The 14,751-nt window shown below is 47.2% G+C and overlaps 8 protein-coding genes across 8 annotated transcripts; 2 read left to right on the top strand and 6 right to left on the bottom strand.

Annotated features, from left to right (window-relative positions):
• Positions 1–282: 282 nt before the first annotated feature.
• SPPG_07740 (uncharacterized protein) lies at positions 283–1,041 on the bottom strand. The gene is made up of 2 exons (XM_016755898.1): positions 852–1,041; positions 283–781 (listed from the first exon to the last, which is right to left on the bottom strand). Exons 1-2 carry the CDS (start codon positions 957–959, stop codon positions 563–565), a joined length of 327 nt encoding a protein of 108 aa, XP_016604954.1. The 5' UTR covers positions 960–1,041; the 3' UTR covers positions 283–562.
• Positions 1,042–1,272: 231 nt separating this feature from the next.
• SPPG_07739 (uncharacterized protein) lies at positions 1,273–2,478 on the top strand. The gene is made up of 3 exons (XM_016755897.1): positions 1,273–1,685; positions 1,754–1,842; positions 2,006–2,478. The coding sequence occupies exons 1-3, from the start codon at positions 1,488–1,490 to the stop codon at positions 2,406–2,408; spliced, it is 690 nt and encodes a 229-aa protein (XP_016604953.1). The 5' UTR covers positions 1,273–1,487; the 3' UTR covers positions 2,409–2,478.
• On the bottom strand, positions 2,410–4,151 carry SPPG_07738 (uncharacterized protein). Its single transcript, XM_016755896.1, has 4 exons — positions 4,031–4,151; positions 3,179–3,964; positions 2,920–3,088; positions 2,410–2,858 (listed from the first exon to the last, which is right to left on the bottom strand). Exons 2-4 carry the CDS (start codon positions 3,256–3,258, stop codon positions 2,619–2,621), a joined length of 489 nt encoding a protein of 162 aa, XP_016604952.1. The 5' UTR covers positions 3,259–3,964; positions 4,031–4,151; the 3' UTR covers positions 2,410–2,618.
• A 16-nt stretch (positions 4,152–4,167) lies between these two features.
• On the top strand, positions 4,168–6,090 carry SPPG_07737 (cation diffusion facilitator family transporter). The gene is made up of 5 exons (XM_016755895.1): positions 4,168–4,994; positions 5,065–5,201; positions 5,267–5,425; positions 5,511–5,620; positions 5,687–6,090. The coding sequence occupies exons 1-5, from the start codon at positions 4,563–4,565 to the stop codon at positions 5,962–5,964; spliced, it is 1,116 nt and encodes a 371-aa protein (XP_016604951.1). The 5' UTR covers positions 4,168–4,562; the 3' UTR covers positions 5,965–6,090.
• On the bottom strand, positions 5,925–10,250 carry SPPG_07736 (translation initiation factor aIF-2). The gene is made up of 5 exons (XM_016755894.1): positions 10,013–10,250; positions 9,009–9,954; positions 6,584–8,938; positions 6,340–6,513; positions 5,925–6,268 (listed from the first exon to the last, which is right to left on the bottom strand). Exons 1-5 carry the CDS (start codon positions 10,057–10,059, stop codon positions 6,161–6,163), a joined length of 3,630 nt encoding a protein of 1,209 aa, XP_016604950.1. The 5' UTR covers positions 10,060–10,250; the 3' UTR covers positions 5,925–6,160.
• Positions 10,251–10,347: 97 nt separating this feature from the next.
• On the bottom strand, positions 10,348–11,547 carry SPPG_07735 (uncharacterized protein). The gene is made up of 3 exons (XM_016755893.1): positions 11,260–11,547; positions 10,963–11,083; positions 10,348–10,898 (listed from the first exon to the last, which is right to left on the bottom strand). Exons 1-3 carry the CDS (start codon positions 11,490–11,492, stop codon positions 10,434–10,436), a joined length of 819 nt encoding a protein of 272 aa, XP_016604949.1. The 5' UTR covers positions 11,493–11,547; the 3' UTR covers positions 10,348–10,433.
• A 153-nt stretch (positions 11,548–11,700) lies between these two features.
• On the bottom strand, positions 11,701–13,750 carry SPPG_07734 (uncharacterized protein). Its single transcript, XM_016755892.1, has 7 exons — positions 13,617–13,750; positions 13,474–13,559; positions 13,272–13,409; positions 12,890–13,212; positions 12,235–12,832; positions 12,037–12,179; positions 11,701–11,963 (listed from the first exon to the last, which is right to left on the bottom strand). The coding sequence occupies exons 1-7, from the start codon at positions 13,733–13,735 to the stop codon at positions 11,838–11,840; spliced, it is 1,533 nt and encodes a 510-aa protein (XP_016604948.1). The 5' UTR covers positions 13,736–13,750; the 3' UTR covers positions 11,701–11,837.
• Positions 13,751–14,004: 254 nt separating this feature from the next.
• Positions 14,005–14,723, bottom strand: SPPG_07733 (uncharacterized protein; the record flags this gene model as incomplete). Its single annotated transcript, XM_016755891.1, has 3 exons — positions 14,005–14,137; positions 14,204–14,589; positions 14,649–14,723. The coding sequence occupies 3 exons, from the start codon at positions 14,721–14,723 to the stop codon at positions 14,005–14,007; spliced, it is 594 nt and encodes a 197-aa protein (XP_016604947.1).
• Between the last annotated feature and the right edge of the window lie 28 nt (positions 14,724–14,751).

Here is a 14,751-nt window from a genome sequence, read left to right as displayed (position 1 = left end):
AGCTGTTGTATGGCTGTGCCACAGCTGATGTCACCACCCAAATTGCAAGTGTTCAAAAGGCTCCAGTTCAATCGCCCCAGTCAACTTTACATTGGTGCTATGACGGCAGTAGATGATGAGACTATGCAGTACAGTGGTGGGCAGTTTTCTTTTTTTCGGATGATAGCACCAATGCCATACATGGACTAGAGTGTTTGTACTTGAAATTCACGTATAGTCAGACCGAACACAAGTTGCATGTGCCCAGGACCATGACCCCAGCTGGTTGACGCTATGCCCCACCGAGACCCAAAAGGATGTTTTGTAGACTATTTTAAAGAGATAGAGTAGAATGCTGTTGCCGTGATCCTCGGATGCTTTTCAGCGGGTGTTGTTGTTGAGAGATATGGTGTTAAAAGCCGCTTTGATGGCATTGTCAAAATGTGCCTCCAACTCCACCCTATCATTAAAAGCCAGAATGTTTGCTCTGTGTCATTTCGATCCAGCGTAATGCCACCAGGACCGCTATAACATATTCTGTCCAAACTTGATATCTGGCCACATAGCTTGATTTCGGATGGACTCACAACACGATCCTCATCGCACTCCCCAGTCCCTCCGTCCCATCCATTAAGGTCTGATCAATAGGAAGCCGTACGCCAACCCCAATTGCCGCATGCTTGTCACTCGCTTTCTGTGCAGCTTGTCCGCGCTCAAAAGAACTCAAAGATGAGTCCCGCGACATTGAAACCAGGTGTGCAATTTCAGACGCTGTTGATTTCAGTTCTGTGGGTACGATTGCCTTTTGGGGAGGTTTGCTTTGTTAGGTGATAATTGCATTCGAGCATTCAAGTGAGCGGTGTTTGTAGAACCTTGCCATCAGAGGTCTTTGTCAATGCGGGACATTCCGCTGCGACTTGCTCTTCCGTTGCAGACAGGACTTGAGCTCCCGTGGGAGTTGTGTCAACTTCCTTTGACATTTGGGGTATTTCACTCTTTTAGCGGAAAGTGCTGTGTTTTGTCTTTGTGGATGTTGGCGGAATTCAAAGGCTGGAGCGGGACGATCGTCCCCAAAGGGCCAAGCCTCCTTGGGATGATGTCGTAATGGCGTGTCGCATCACTTGCACGCACACTACTGTACCTTTTCGTGAGAGCTAAGGATATCCGAAAACTGCACCACTCTTTGAGTGTTGAGATTTCATTTCTGGTGAAATGATATGCCATGGCAAAACAAAAATAAAATAAAGATGAAAGAAAATCCTTTTAAGAATGCCCAAAGGCGGGTTGTAAGTTGAAATCCGCACTAACACTTTTCCCCCCAACCAGCCTTCAAATATAGAGTTATGACCTCATGATCCATTAGGTTTCCTTCTTTTTGACGTCACCCCCCAAAACCTCCAAGACTTGTATAAAAGGACGCTATCTGCCAGCAGTCTTGCCTTGGAATAACAATCTGTGTTTTGAAAAAAGACATATCAACACCATATCAAAGAATACACTCTCAAACCATGTCTACGTCCATTCACCTTCCTACTGATCCTGCCGTCAAAGCCGGAAACCCCTACCCAAAGAGCGATGCTCCCACTCCACACAGCGACGTGCATATTGGCGGTGGGGATGCTACAACAAAGACCAAATCTTTGGACAGCGGGACGACGGTTAAGAAGCAGATTGAAGATTTATACAAACTGATCGATGGAATCGAGGTAAATGCACAAAGTGCAACTGACACATCAATATCAATAAGGTTTCTAATGGAGCGACTCTTGAATAGACGGCAATGATGACTACGCGGGCACCGAATGGGTCGCTTGTCAGTCGCGCGATGCAGACGAGGAAGCGAGTCCATGGAGTTGATCTATGGTACGTTTCCAAAAAAATGACATCTAAATCAAGAGTCAGTGTCGCTCAGGGCTAAAAGGGTGGTTATTGGGCCTCGAGACATGCGTTGAACTGCATTGCCCATGCAAAGCACACCGATTTAGCTTGCCTATGCCATGCACCTTTCTAACCCATCCGTTTACAGGTTCGTGACAGACAACCAATCCCACAAACTCGATGACCTCAACTTTGACCCACACGTCAATATCGCCTATTACAGGCCCAGCACCTCCAACTGGGTCTCCGTCTCTGGCCGTGCTCGGATAGTAAACGACCGCAACAAGATCAAAGAACTCTGGTCGGATGATCTGCGAGCCTGGTTTGGTGATTTACAGGATGGTGTTCACACGGGTGGCCCCGAGGACCCTCGTATTAGTTTGATTTTTGTGGAAGCAGAATCAGCGCATTATCAAATTCAGGAAAAGTCTGCGCCCAGGGCTCTGTTTGATATCATTAAGGGGTCGTATACGGGAGAGCGTCCGCATATTGGACCGACGCGGGAGCTTGACGCTGCAGCATTAGGGGCAGCGAGAAAGCTTGAAGAATAGGGGCATTTTGTAAATATTATGTGTAGGATCCTGTTTAAAAGAGACGATTTTCTGGTATCTTTGACCAAAAGTTACTACGAACATGTTCCAACGAACATGATATGGATGACCAGATCGGTTTACAGCCGAGCGAATGATGAACTGCAAGTGCTATCCAAACCCTCTCCATATAACCTTGCTGGGGAAGATCGCACACGGTAGAATGCCACCCTATGTACTCGACTCTAGCTTCCTTGCAACCTCCACCTTTTCCTCATCAATCAAGCGTACCTTGCCAAGCTCGGGAGCCTCACCCGTCAAAGTCGACTTTGCTAATTCATACAGGACAGCTGGCTTGGACCTATCTTGAACGTAGTAGTACGCTGAGAAAGCTTTAACCTGTGCAACAGTCACTCGAGGATCGTCTGGTCCTCCAGTATGGATGCCATCGCCAAGATCATTGAACCAGGCCTATTCGTTTCCGTCAGGTCTTGATGTGCATTCAAAAAACACCGTTGACAAGAAAACAAACCTTCATATCAGGGCCCCACAATGCGTCCACCAATGACCGATCTTGTTTCACTTCCGCAGTTCCAGATATGGAGACCCACTCACCCGTTCCCTCCTTGTAAAACGAGAGGTTGACGTGTGGGTCAAACCTGAGTTCTTCGAGTTTGTGGGACTCGTTATTGGTAATAAACCTGTCAAATCGGGATGGCCACTTTTCAATTCACACGTTCTCTGCTCATCATTGAAGCCCACAGCATTGGTCTCTGCAGTTTACAACACACCACATGTCTGTTCCGATCCTTTTCCGGACTGCCATAGGTCTGCTCACTAGATGGCCGTCAGGACGACGAGTCGTCATCATGCAAACCTATAGGAATGCGCTGGACTTTTCTAATAACGTTGACAGTAATTAAAACAGAGGAAAGACAACCTTGATGCTATCCACAAGCTTGTAAAGATCTGCCAATTGGTGTTTCAAAGGCGTTGTGGTGTCCAGATTCCGCTGTGCAACCGCATCTCCAGAAAGCGATGCAGCCGTTGAAGGCTCAGATGCGCGTGGAGTTGCTTGCGCCATGTCACTTAAAAATAGTTGCAGGAGGTAAATAGTAACAAAAGAACAAAGGTAACTGAGATGTGTCGTCTCGAAGATTTCAAGTGTCGTGTCATGAAAACGCTATCGGCATCAAGCCTCCTGGGCTGCGGGGGTGTCCAGGTGTTGATCCATCATGCATCATTTGCTGCAGAATTGAAGTCGTCGGACCGAAACTGCAAGGACATTTCACCACCTCGCCATCTCTCATTTGTATAGCACAAGATAATACTACCCTGCCATCGTTCGGCTGCGTCCAGGTGCAGGGCAACTTTAAACATGGACGAGAGCTGCGGAAACCCGCCGCAGGACGCTATCCTTTACTTGTATGGTTATTGTGGATCAACGGAGCGAATAGTGTGACTTGATCGGGGGAGTGTGATCACACACGCACACACACACGCACACACACACACACACACACAAGGTGGAGATTTGGGTTCGGTGTATTTTGGCCATCTTGTTCATTGGCAAGGAACTGCCATGCGCAAAAAAGAAACAAGTGAGTTTAACCGCATCATCATCCTCATGTCGATTGCCTCACATGTTGCATCAAAAGCTGGAGATGAGCAATCTACAAGCTTTTCCACACTACTAGTAGGTGTGTGTGTGTGTGTGTGTGCTAGAGTGTGCTTCTCAACGTGCTGTTGAAAAAATCTCTTCAAGTCCAAACACGTCCACACGTTGTTCAACTTGCGCAACACACTCTTGTAATTATTTATTTTTGGGTAAAATGTCCAAGAAAAAGATTAAAAAAAAAAAAAAAGACTTAAGAAAATGGAATTTGCGGTTTGTTAAAAGTGAAGGTCAATTCCACCCGCTCGTGCACCGATCGTCGTATGCGTATGGCTGTTGCTTGTGGGGGAGGGATTAACGAAAGGAAAAAAAACTGTCTGCAAAAAAGTATACCAGTTTTTTGCTGTCCATCAAAACGTGGCAGACGAGTCTTTTGACCGTATTTTTGATGGTGGTTGTTGAAGGCAAGCTGGACATATGTAAGGGATTCATTCTGTCAAAGCTGTTCCGATTTATACAGCCATCCAAACGGATTCCTGGCTTGTCGAGAATAACGAATAATGCCACCCAATACACATCACCACAACAGTAGCGAGAGCACCTCCTTTGACCTCAACGACTCACTCACCATGATCCCTATGGACATTGAATCCACCAAATTCCAACATACGCCCGATGCCATCCCCCTCATACCTCACTCCACCTCTCCATCATCAAGACCGATCACAACTACCTCTTCCCCAATATCACCCTCATCCACCAGAGCCCAGAAGCGCCTCGCATTGGGAATCACCATCTGCTTCACCTTTTTCCTCATTGAACTGGCTGGTGGACTCTATTCCAACTCCCTCGCACTCGTTGCCGACTCGTTCCATCTCTTGACTGATGCAGCGGCGTATACAGTGTCATTTGTTGCCTTGTGGATTGCAAGAAAGAGAGCGGGGGGACGATTTACATTTGGGTTCAAGAGAGCAGAGGTTTTGGGTGCTTTGGTGCGTTTGGTTTCTTGGATTGAGAAATTTTGGAAAAAAAACAACTTACAAACTTGTCCCCGTCTTATAGATATCTGTTCTCCTCATATGGGCGCTGGTACTCGCCCTCCTAAAAGAAGCAACCGAAAGAGTTCTCGGGGACCCCGAACCCATCAATGCAACCATGATGCTTCCATTGGCGATCGCTGGTCTCGTCGTCAACATCATGTATGAACACCATGTCCATCTCTTTATATCGGGCAACATAACTAATATCTTTGTGTTCTGCCTAGATTGATTAACGTGTTTGGGCTCGATGATCACCACCACCATCACTCAAAGGAATCCAAAACCGACTCGCCAAACATTAACCTCCGCGCTGCGATTCTCCACGCCATGGGCGATTTGGTCTGCTCCATTGGTGTGGTGTTATCCTCGATAGCGATCATACTGTAAGTTGTGATTGCACCATTTGACCGAACGCAAGATACGAGAAAAATGGTATTGACTTTCAAAACGTTTTGATCCCCATGGCAGGAAACCAAGTTGGCAAATCCTTGACCCAATTTGTACATTTCTCTTCTCTTTTGTCGTCCTTTTCACGACATTCCGAATCATCCGCGACATTGTTCTTGTTTTCATGGAAGGTACGTACCGCATGTCGTATCCCTTGATGAAATTGCAAGAGGACTCATCCCCTCTCTTGACGATAGCAACTCCAGCCCATGTCTCCCCAGTCCTCCCAGAATCTCTCCACAATCTCCCACACATAAAATCCATACACGCCACCCGCATATGGTGTCTAACAACAGAGTACCCAATATGCACCGCTCACATTGTCGTCTACGACAAAACGGACGCGGAAACCCGGGATTTGGTCCTAAAAGAAGCAGGGAGAATTGTTCAGGAGGCAGGGATAAAGGAATGGACATTCCAGATAGAGAGTGAAAGTGAGGGGCAGATCTGCGTGCGCGATGAGGATATTGTGTAAGATACATGGTAGACCAGAACAAAAGACAAAAACCTTTTATCAACCAAGTCTATATAGCTGTTAAAAATGACCTGATGCGAGTCTATATTCAAAAAACCTCAAATAATAATGCTTCATACTTTCCCACCCCTGTCCCCAGAACACACACTCCTATACATGGGATGAACGTTTCCCAATCGCACCAAAAAGTGACCATTTAGTCAATTTTGAGCGCCTTTTTCAACCGGATTACCAACTGCCAGTCATCTTTACTCAAATCGTTCCGGAATGTTGTCTTTAGAATATCAATGGAAGCTCGTGTAATCTATTGGAGATGGATAAAGTCAGTATACCCAGTTATGCCTTGTCATCCAAAATCTCGACCACAATGCATACATGCGAATAAATTTCATTCCGCTCTGTGAAATGTCTTCCAAACAGTTTTGGTGTTTCGTATTCTGGTGATTCAATCTTTATGGCAACAGAGGGGCCACCTTTCTTGGCCTCCTGCTGTACCTTATGGTTGAGCTCAATACTCGTCACCCGACCAAGACTGATTACGCCCTTTGTCTACAAAAAGAAGTGCACTATGATGAGTCATTCGTTTAAAGCATGCTGTTTGAATGGCTTGCGTCGCTACCTCTTCATTTACGACACATAATGGAGTCCCGATTTTCAGATTGCCATCAATCACATCCACACCCAAAACAATTGGATTTCTCTTGTTAAACACCGCTCCAGGTACAATTCTCAACGCGCAAGGGAACACAGCCTTGGGAGCCGCATCTGCCCGCTTCTTCTCCTCCATATTCTTCATGTAGGCTGTAAACTGGTCAAAGAGATGGTAGATAATCTCGGCAGTGAAGATCTTCACCCCCATTTCTTCTGCCATTTGCTCAGCGTCCTTGTCGATGGGTACATCGAATGCCAACAATTGAGCATATTCGGGGGCCCGCTCCAACATGACGGAAGCACGAATGATGTCTTTTTTATGCACAGGGCCAATGTTGATGCCAGAGACGGGGATGTTGCAGGATTTGAGGAATGTGAGAAGTGCTTCAAGGGAACCGAGGGTGGATGCTTGAACACAGACTCCTTTTCCGGACTTGTCGATGGAAGAGAGAAGAGATGTCAAGTCTTCCATAACAACTTCCTTGATGTCATCCTCATCATCATCGGGTCCAAGAACCATTAGTCGTGACCCAGCAATGGCCTTTTCCAAATCCGGAGCTGAAATTTTGATACCTAGAGACGCCTTGACGCTCTTGTGGTGCACATACGCTGACTTGACGCGTAGCTCTCTCATCGGTTGTGGTGTCAATAGGGCTCTGATAGTGGTTACAATGGGTCCATTTAGACCACAGACCACTATCCGATCACCTTCATTCAAGACACCATTCGACAAGACAACATCAATTGTTGTACCCAGTCCTTCAATAACCTTGACTTCCAAAACCGTACATTCCAACTCGGACAGGTACATTAACCGTTCCGTCATACGCGTCTGTGTCAAATCAACCAGTAGATGCAACAGATCTGGAATACCTTCGCCTGTGATGGCAGATGTCGGGACAAGCGAGACGTTCTTTGCATAGTTTGGGTTTTCCCAGTATAGGCATGCGTTCAGTCCCTGCTCGGCAAACTCAACAATAACCTTGTTCACCCGCTCCTGGAACTCCTTCAGCACATGTGGCTTCTGTTGTGCCAGTGTGTCCCGCGTAGGATGGTTCGGCATCGCCTTCCAATCATACATACGATCAATCTTATTAAGTGCGACAATGAAAGGTGTTTTACGTTGCCGAAGAAGACCAAGGGATTCAAGCGTTTGAGGTTCCAGACCGTGAACAATGTCAACGACGAGGATAGCAATGTTACAGAGGGAAGACCCACGCGATCGGAGGTTGGTAAAGGATTCGTGACCTGGGGTATCAATGATAAGGAGACCGGGGAGTTTGTAGTCGGGCTGCTGGTCTTTGTGAAGGAGGGCGGTTTTTTCCTTGATGGCATCCATAGGGAAATATGTGGCACCTATTTGTTGTGTGATACCACCTGCTTCTCCCTCTTGCACATTTGTTTGTCGGATCTTGTCAAGAAGCTTGGTCTTTCCTGTGTCGACGTGACCCAAAATACAACAAATAGGTGATCGAAGATTTTCTGCTGATCGCTCGGCCAATGCCTGCTCGTGTCGTGCTTGTCGGCGAGCAGCCGCTTCCTCTTTCCTCTTCAAAGCCTGCTTCTGAGTTGCGGTCAACTCTTCGTCGGAATCATCTTCGTCAGACGATTCGTCTTCGCTGCTTTCTTCCTCAGACGATTCCTCTTCTGATTCTTCTTCCGATTCATCTGAGTCATCGTCTACCTTCTTCTCTTGAACCTTTGCATTCTTCGCGGCGACAGGTGCCTTTCCATTTGCAGGTTTCTTCACCTCAACCACTTTCTTGACCACTTCACTAGTTTTAGTAACCGGCGCCTTTGCAGGTTTGGCCGCCACCTTTTTGTCTTCCTCATCGCTTTCCTGATCCCAGCTGTCTTTTACAGTCTCCTCGTCGGAACTTTGATCCCAGGAATCCTTCACGTCACCGTCGCTCTCATCGTCCCAGCTCTCCTTTATACCCTCCTTCATTGTGCTCTGCATCACAGCCAGAACACGCGCTGCCTCCTCAGCAGCGGCAACCGCGGCAGCATCCTCTTCAGCCTTTTTCTCGATACGCTGCTGTTCACGTTTTCCCTCTTCCTTTTTGTTTTCCTTTTCTGGTTCTTCTGGTTTGGGAGCTTCGACCTTCACAGGTTGCTCGGCCTTGGTAGGCTGCTTCTTCTTACGGTTTGTATATACAACGCGTTTCGGCTTCTTATCGGCTTCCACATTTTCCGTGTCCAAAGCCTCCACCTTCATCCCGGCTGCAATCATAGCTTCAAGGCGCGCCTTTTGCTGAGCTTGCGCCGCCTTCTGAGCCGGTGTCAAATACTTTCCTTGTTTTTTGAGTTCTTCTTTTTTTAACTAAGAAGCAGAAACAAGTAACTCAGACGGAATTGCCCAAGGCTGATTGATATTTGTGCTCAACACGTACCCTCTCTTTCTCCTTCTTTCGCTGTTTGGCCTCCTCCTTCCGTTTCTCCTCTTCCTCTATTCTCTGTTGCTCTTCGGCTAATCTTCGCTCCTCCTCCTCCTGTTGTCGTTTTAGCTCTTCCTCGGCAGCTTTCTGTGCAGCAAGTTGCTCTCTTAGTGCAGCCAGCACACTTGGCCCCTTCTTCTTTGCTGCACCCTTCTTTTTCTTATCGGGTTTCTCATCTTCAATCGGCTCCGGTTCAGGCTCCGGTGTAGCTACAGGCGATGGTGACACCTTGCCAGCTCCCTTCGGTTGTTGCTGCTTTTTCGCCAACTTCAGACGTTCTTTTCGCTCTCGCTCCTTCTCCTTTTTCGATTTTATCCGAATTTCTCCTGTTTCCTCCTCTTCGGCGTCTTGAGCTTTGGGTGCTTTGCCCTTGGGTTTGGCTACAGGTGACGTTTCGGTCTGCTCCGTTTCTGCGGCTATTTGGTCCATCTCCGCGTCGAAATCATCCCGTGCCGCTTCTTTGCCAGATTTACCCTTCTTTCCCTTAACGGGAGCAACCGGACCTTCTGGTTTTTCTTCCGCATCTACACTACCGCCACCATCAATCTCGCTTGCGAGTTTGGCCATCTCCGCATCAAAGTCGTCGCCCTTCCCTTTCTTTCCCTTCTTTCCAGCTTTCTTATTGGGCTTGCTGACACTGTTGGCTGGCTCTTCCTGTTGTGCCGCATCCTCCTGATCCAGCTGTGCAAGAATGGCAGCGGCGTCTTCCTCGTCCTCAAACCGATTCTTCTTGCTTTTCTTCCCCTTTTTTCCTTTATTCGCCATTAAAGTGGCCATGAGCCCACCAAGATCGTTCCCTTCTTCATCAACGTTGAACGTCTCCTCTGGGCTGGCGACAGCTTCAGGTTCGGCGGCACCAAAAGCAATTTCAACTTCAGAGTCAGAATCTTGCGGGGTGACCCTGCGACCCCAATATCAATACAGTACATCGTGGCAGTCGTTACAAGAAGGCTACCTACGTCTTAACCGGCTGTTTATTGTTCTTTCCGCCCTTCTTCTTCGCCATGCTTGCGTTCGTGAGAGGTTAAAATAACAAATCTATCGTTGATGGGGTAAAGATCTCCAGTAATGAAACCGCAGCTTTATGTATCAAACGCCACGGTGGTAGGTAAAGAAGCAAGCAGTTCTCGCAGTCGTAAAGTCAGATGCGTTTCTTCCCCACCTACTGGCCTGTACAAAACTTCAAATCAGTTCCTGCGTATTGCTTTGATTTTTTGTTTAGGAGTAATGGAAGGCGCAGTTCCATTTAGCCTATTTAGGATGTGATTAAGTAATACTGGCCAGCAGTCGAAAGTTATGTTAAATAATAGTATTTCAGTTACGAAAAAGTCGGATGCATCGTTCAAGATGACAAAAGGTTCTAAGCAGAGCATGATGGGACTACATGCTGCCCTTGGCTGCTAATCTCTTCCAGCCTTCCTTTACAAAATTAGCGTTCGTACTCCCATATATCTCCAAGGTCCTCATTCCACCCCATGCCCATCCATATTCTGTATTCGTAGTGGGTGGATATTTATAAACAGCTTGCGGGTCGGCTCTTGACTGATGCTTATGACGAATCGGAAGTGTTCCGCGATTTTGTTTCGGCAGTGACGATTTTGAAACTCGTGTTGCTGTTGCAAATGGAGCAGTATAAGCAGCTGGTGGTGGTCTTGACGTAGTGTCAAAGAGAAGGTTTGGGGTAGGGCGAGCACGGAGATTCGGTGATCCGGAGAGGTAGTTGCTTCTGTCGCCCGTGACTTTATATGTTGCCGGAATGTAGTCTGGCGGCGTCGGTGGTGGTGAATTTGGAAGGACATTATTTCCTGGGGGGTTGAGAATGCTGAAAGGGCTGTTATGTGGACGCTTGGAGGATCAAAAGATTCAGTGCCCAGCAGAAATTGTCTTGGGACAAATCATGGTGTCTTACTGCTTGTGGCTTCCAAGATTCTTGAAGGGGATTACTCGAGTACAACAAAGGATCAACCAAACAACCCCATCTTTCACTCCACTCTCTCTGGGATTTCAGTTCCTTATCTAGTCGATCTTTCCTAAGAGGTCAATGTCGTCAGATGCGTACAAAGAATCACCACCGCAGTTATCATTCTCAATCATCTAGGTTCACCCAAAAGTCCAACTATATGTACGAGCTGCGTTGTATAAGGCCCAAGAGCCTAATCCAGACTACTTGCATTCCCAGTCTCAGTTGGGTTCTCCCCACACTTACCAATTTTTATCATTTATCAACCCGATAACATCTTTCTCCCTCTCTCCATTAGCAGTTCCTCTTGTCCTCTTTCCACCTCCTGCATTCACCCGCCCCAATCCCATTCTGGACCCATTCTTGACCGCATTTCTTCCTTGTCCAGACAAATGTGAAGACGATGAGCGATAGGAAAGAGAAAGATTAGATGGAGCCTTTGGGGGCAGTTGTGGCTGGTTGTGAGATTTAGGTGGCATTGCAAGTAGCAGATGCAGATGGGGGTGTTGTGGATTGCACCCGCGGGTTGATCTTGGTGCAGAAAATGAAAGGGCAGATCTTACCAGCGGGGTCTGCCACCGTCAGTCACGTAAGATGCTTATGTAATCCGGTCTTGAACAAGGGTGTCTTCCTGCATCTTCCTATGCGCAAGTCCAAACAGCTGGGTCCTACCAAGGAGCAAAGGAGTTGATAGTAGATGAGAACCATAACTATTAAGCACGGCAAAACAATTAGGAAAGCTATGTTCCATCACCATAGGAAACGACCCGAATTATCTACATATATCTACAAATTTCCGGACATATCTTGGGTATTGCCTAACCTCATGCCCTTCTAGTAACCCTCGCCAAAAAGACTAACATCAGGGCAAAACTGCTGACTCCAGCGAATGCTATAAACACTGCATTAGGAAGGCGTTCTGATGTTGCAGAATATATTGCGCTGGATGCCTAGAAAATTGCAAATATCGACAGTCTAGTTTCATTTCTCAGATAAAGTTCGTCACATAATGTCGATAGTTACCTTGATTAGCCCAGTAACACCAATAATAGCGACAGCGTTGAATATCGAATTCACAATGCCGTAGGACTCTCTGGGTACAAGGTCAAGAATGATCGCTCGGGCATGGACGTGACCAAGAGAAGCAACAGCGTCTATGGGTAGGACTGGATGAAAGTTAGCAAGTGCCCGGGCAGTTTTCAAAAACTGGTGTATACGTACTAGTGTAAACTATCCAGGCTTTGTTAGAGATGGCAAATAAAATGATGTGCACGAGTTCGACACAAGCGTAAATGCGCACTTGGTTTAACGCTATGGCAGCATTCCTCCAGACATTCTCTTGTTGCCTTTGTGGATTGTCTTCAACCACTAGCTCGTCGTCTATCCGGCTACCGTCCTCCAGTAATGGTGCTACTTCCCGCTCAGGGTTGTGCGGCTGCTCGCTGCCCCACATTTGCCTGGCCCAACCTTCCACATTGGGCAAAACCAATAAATTTGCCACAGCTGCCAGTAGGCACATTTCAACAAAGTAAAGTGTGTTCTCCCATGTTTTCCACCCAAATTCTTGCGCCGCGTAGAAGGGAAGAACAAAAAAAAACGAGGAGCGCATGGCCGTTGACAGAACAGCTGCTAGCATAATCTTGTGGGGAAGTGGTCGGAGGACACGGAGCAGTTTACTGACACTGAGTGCGGATACTTCAGTAGTTTCCGAAGGCCGTACTGGCTTTCGGGTTTCGGGAACAAAGAGGATATAGGTGACGCCGGCGAAAGTATTGCATAGTACACCCAGGAAGAACGTCGGCTCAAAACTGGATGTGTACTGGATACCGATGTAAGCCGACGCCGAGCAATACAACCAAGACGCAGTAAATCTTACCTTGACCAACCAGCCTCCCAACAGACTACCAACCATGACAGCCAGCATGCCAAAACCCTGAATAACAGCCAGGAACCTCGCTCTATCCTTTGACCCAGTCAAATCTGCAATAGCCGCCACCATCAAGGAAACCCCAGCTGCTTCCCCACCCGTGATTCCAAATACCACCTTTGATACTGCCAGCCAGTATTCATTGAGATTCCAATGCAAGACCACAAAAGGCATGGTCACATCGATAAATAGTCCCAGTAGCCATATGAGGGTGACGGGCTTGCGGCCAAAGATGTCGGATAAGTGGCCAGCTACAAGTATTGTTATGATACCTGATATCAAACGGTGAGGAGGGTGTGACATCTGTGGAGCCAGGAGTAAATAACCGTACTTGGAATTGTAGACAATACGACCAACATAGAGGAAAACTCGGCCGCAGGTGTAAGGACGCCTGGGATGGTACAATCATGTTGATCGACGGTCCCTAAGATAGGTTCGGGCGACCTGCCATTCGCCTGGTAATATTTTCCTGCACAATAAAGCAGATGTCAATACGCGCTATCAGCCACTCGATCTATCGCAAGGACACTCACCGCAAAAGAGCGCAATTACAGCCTGATCAAAGCTCTTTGAGATGACAGCTGCTCCAAAATTGATCGCCATTACAAAGGCGGCAATTCTACAGAATGCGTTGGCTCTCACGATAATTCAACATCAGGCACCTGCTTTCACTCACATATAGATTTTCGAAGCGTTCGTTGGTTCATTTTTCTTTTGGTCATTCAATAAAGGTGTGCTTTCTCCATCCTGTTCGTTGTTGGTACTTGCGTCAAGCATATTTCTTTCAGTGTCCATAGAATTGAAGCTGCGATGACCAACCGCCAAGTGTGCAGTTTATAAGCCCTGCGTAATCTACGCCCACGATTTGGCCAAGTTGGGCAATCTACCCCATGAAATGATACACGCAAATTGCAATCATATCACTGATCGCGAGATCTTGTATTGACAGCCAGTTTTGCAAAGTTTTTTTTTTTGTTAACAGATATGCTAGGCTATACACAGTGTAGTGACGTGAAGGTATGCAGGGCTAAAGGTCGCAACTAAAAAGCAAAAGATGAAGGCACTCAAGGTTCAACGGCTTTGAGTTCCTGCTCACTCGGGAACTTAGTGAGCAAGTCGCGAAGGCGATCGATCGGCGCGGCCAGCAGTCCCGCAACAGTTTCGAAAGGAGGCTTGTTGGGTGCCGATGGGTGGGACCTTAAAAGAGTAGGTACAGCTTAGCATAACTATGGTTGCATGAAATCGCTGCCTTTCGTTGCTTACCGAGTTGGAACAAAGTATTTTGTCATTTCAAAGTCTCTACCTAATCTGAGAGCGTCGTCGTTACTGATAGCCTCTCTTAACTTGGGCATATCCGTGGTCTCCTCTTGCTGAATGTGCTCGGTCAATTCATTCATCATCTTCTCCATTAGGGGAACAAAATCGGCATCCTGCCCAACAGACTTGTTTTGCAGTTGATACAAATCGTCTTTGACTTGCTGATGCTGGCTACGTTCCTTTTCAGCTATGGCGACGCCGTCAGGGACGTACTGCTCGAATGCTGGGTACACGGTCAGCTCTTCTGCGATAGAATGGACGGCGATTTGCCAAAACAGTTGATTGGCCCATTTTTGTTGCTCCGGAGGATTGCCTTCGTTAGCACGGTATTGCTGCAGCATAAATGAGAAACTGGTGTGATTGGGCGCATATGCTTGTACCTTCTTCTTACTTTGTAGTAGGCATCAATATGCTTATGGTCCTTGATGACAGCATCAACGACATGGACCTGCTCAGAGCTAGCCATATTGCAAAAAAGATGAGTTCGGTAGGCA

The sequence above is a fragment of the Spizellomyces punctatus genome (assembly GCF_000182565.1).
Source record: "Spizellomyces punctatus DAOM BR117 chromosome Unknown supercont1.17, whole genome shotgun sequence".
Classification (NCBI taxonomy): domain Eukaryota; kingdom Fungi; phylum Chytridiomycota; class Chytridiomycetes; order Spizellomycetales; family Spizellomycetaceae; genus Spizellomyces; species Spizellomyces punctatus.
This window is presented reverse-complemented; position numbering and strand designations above follow the sequence as displayed.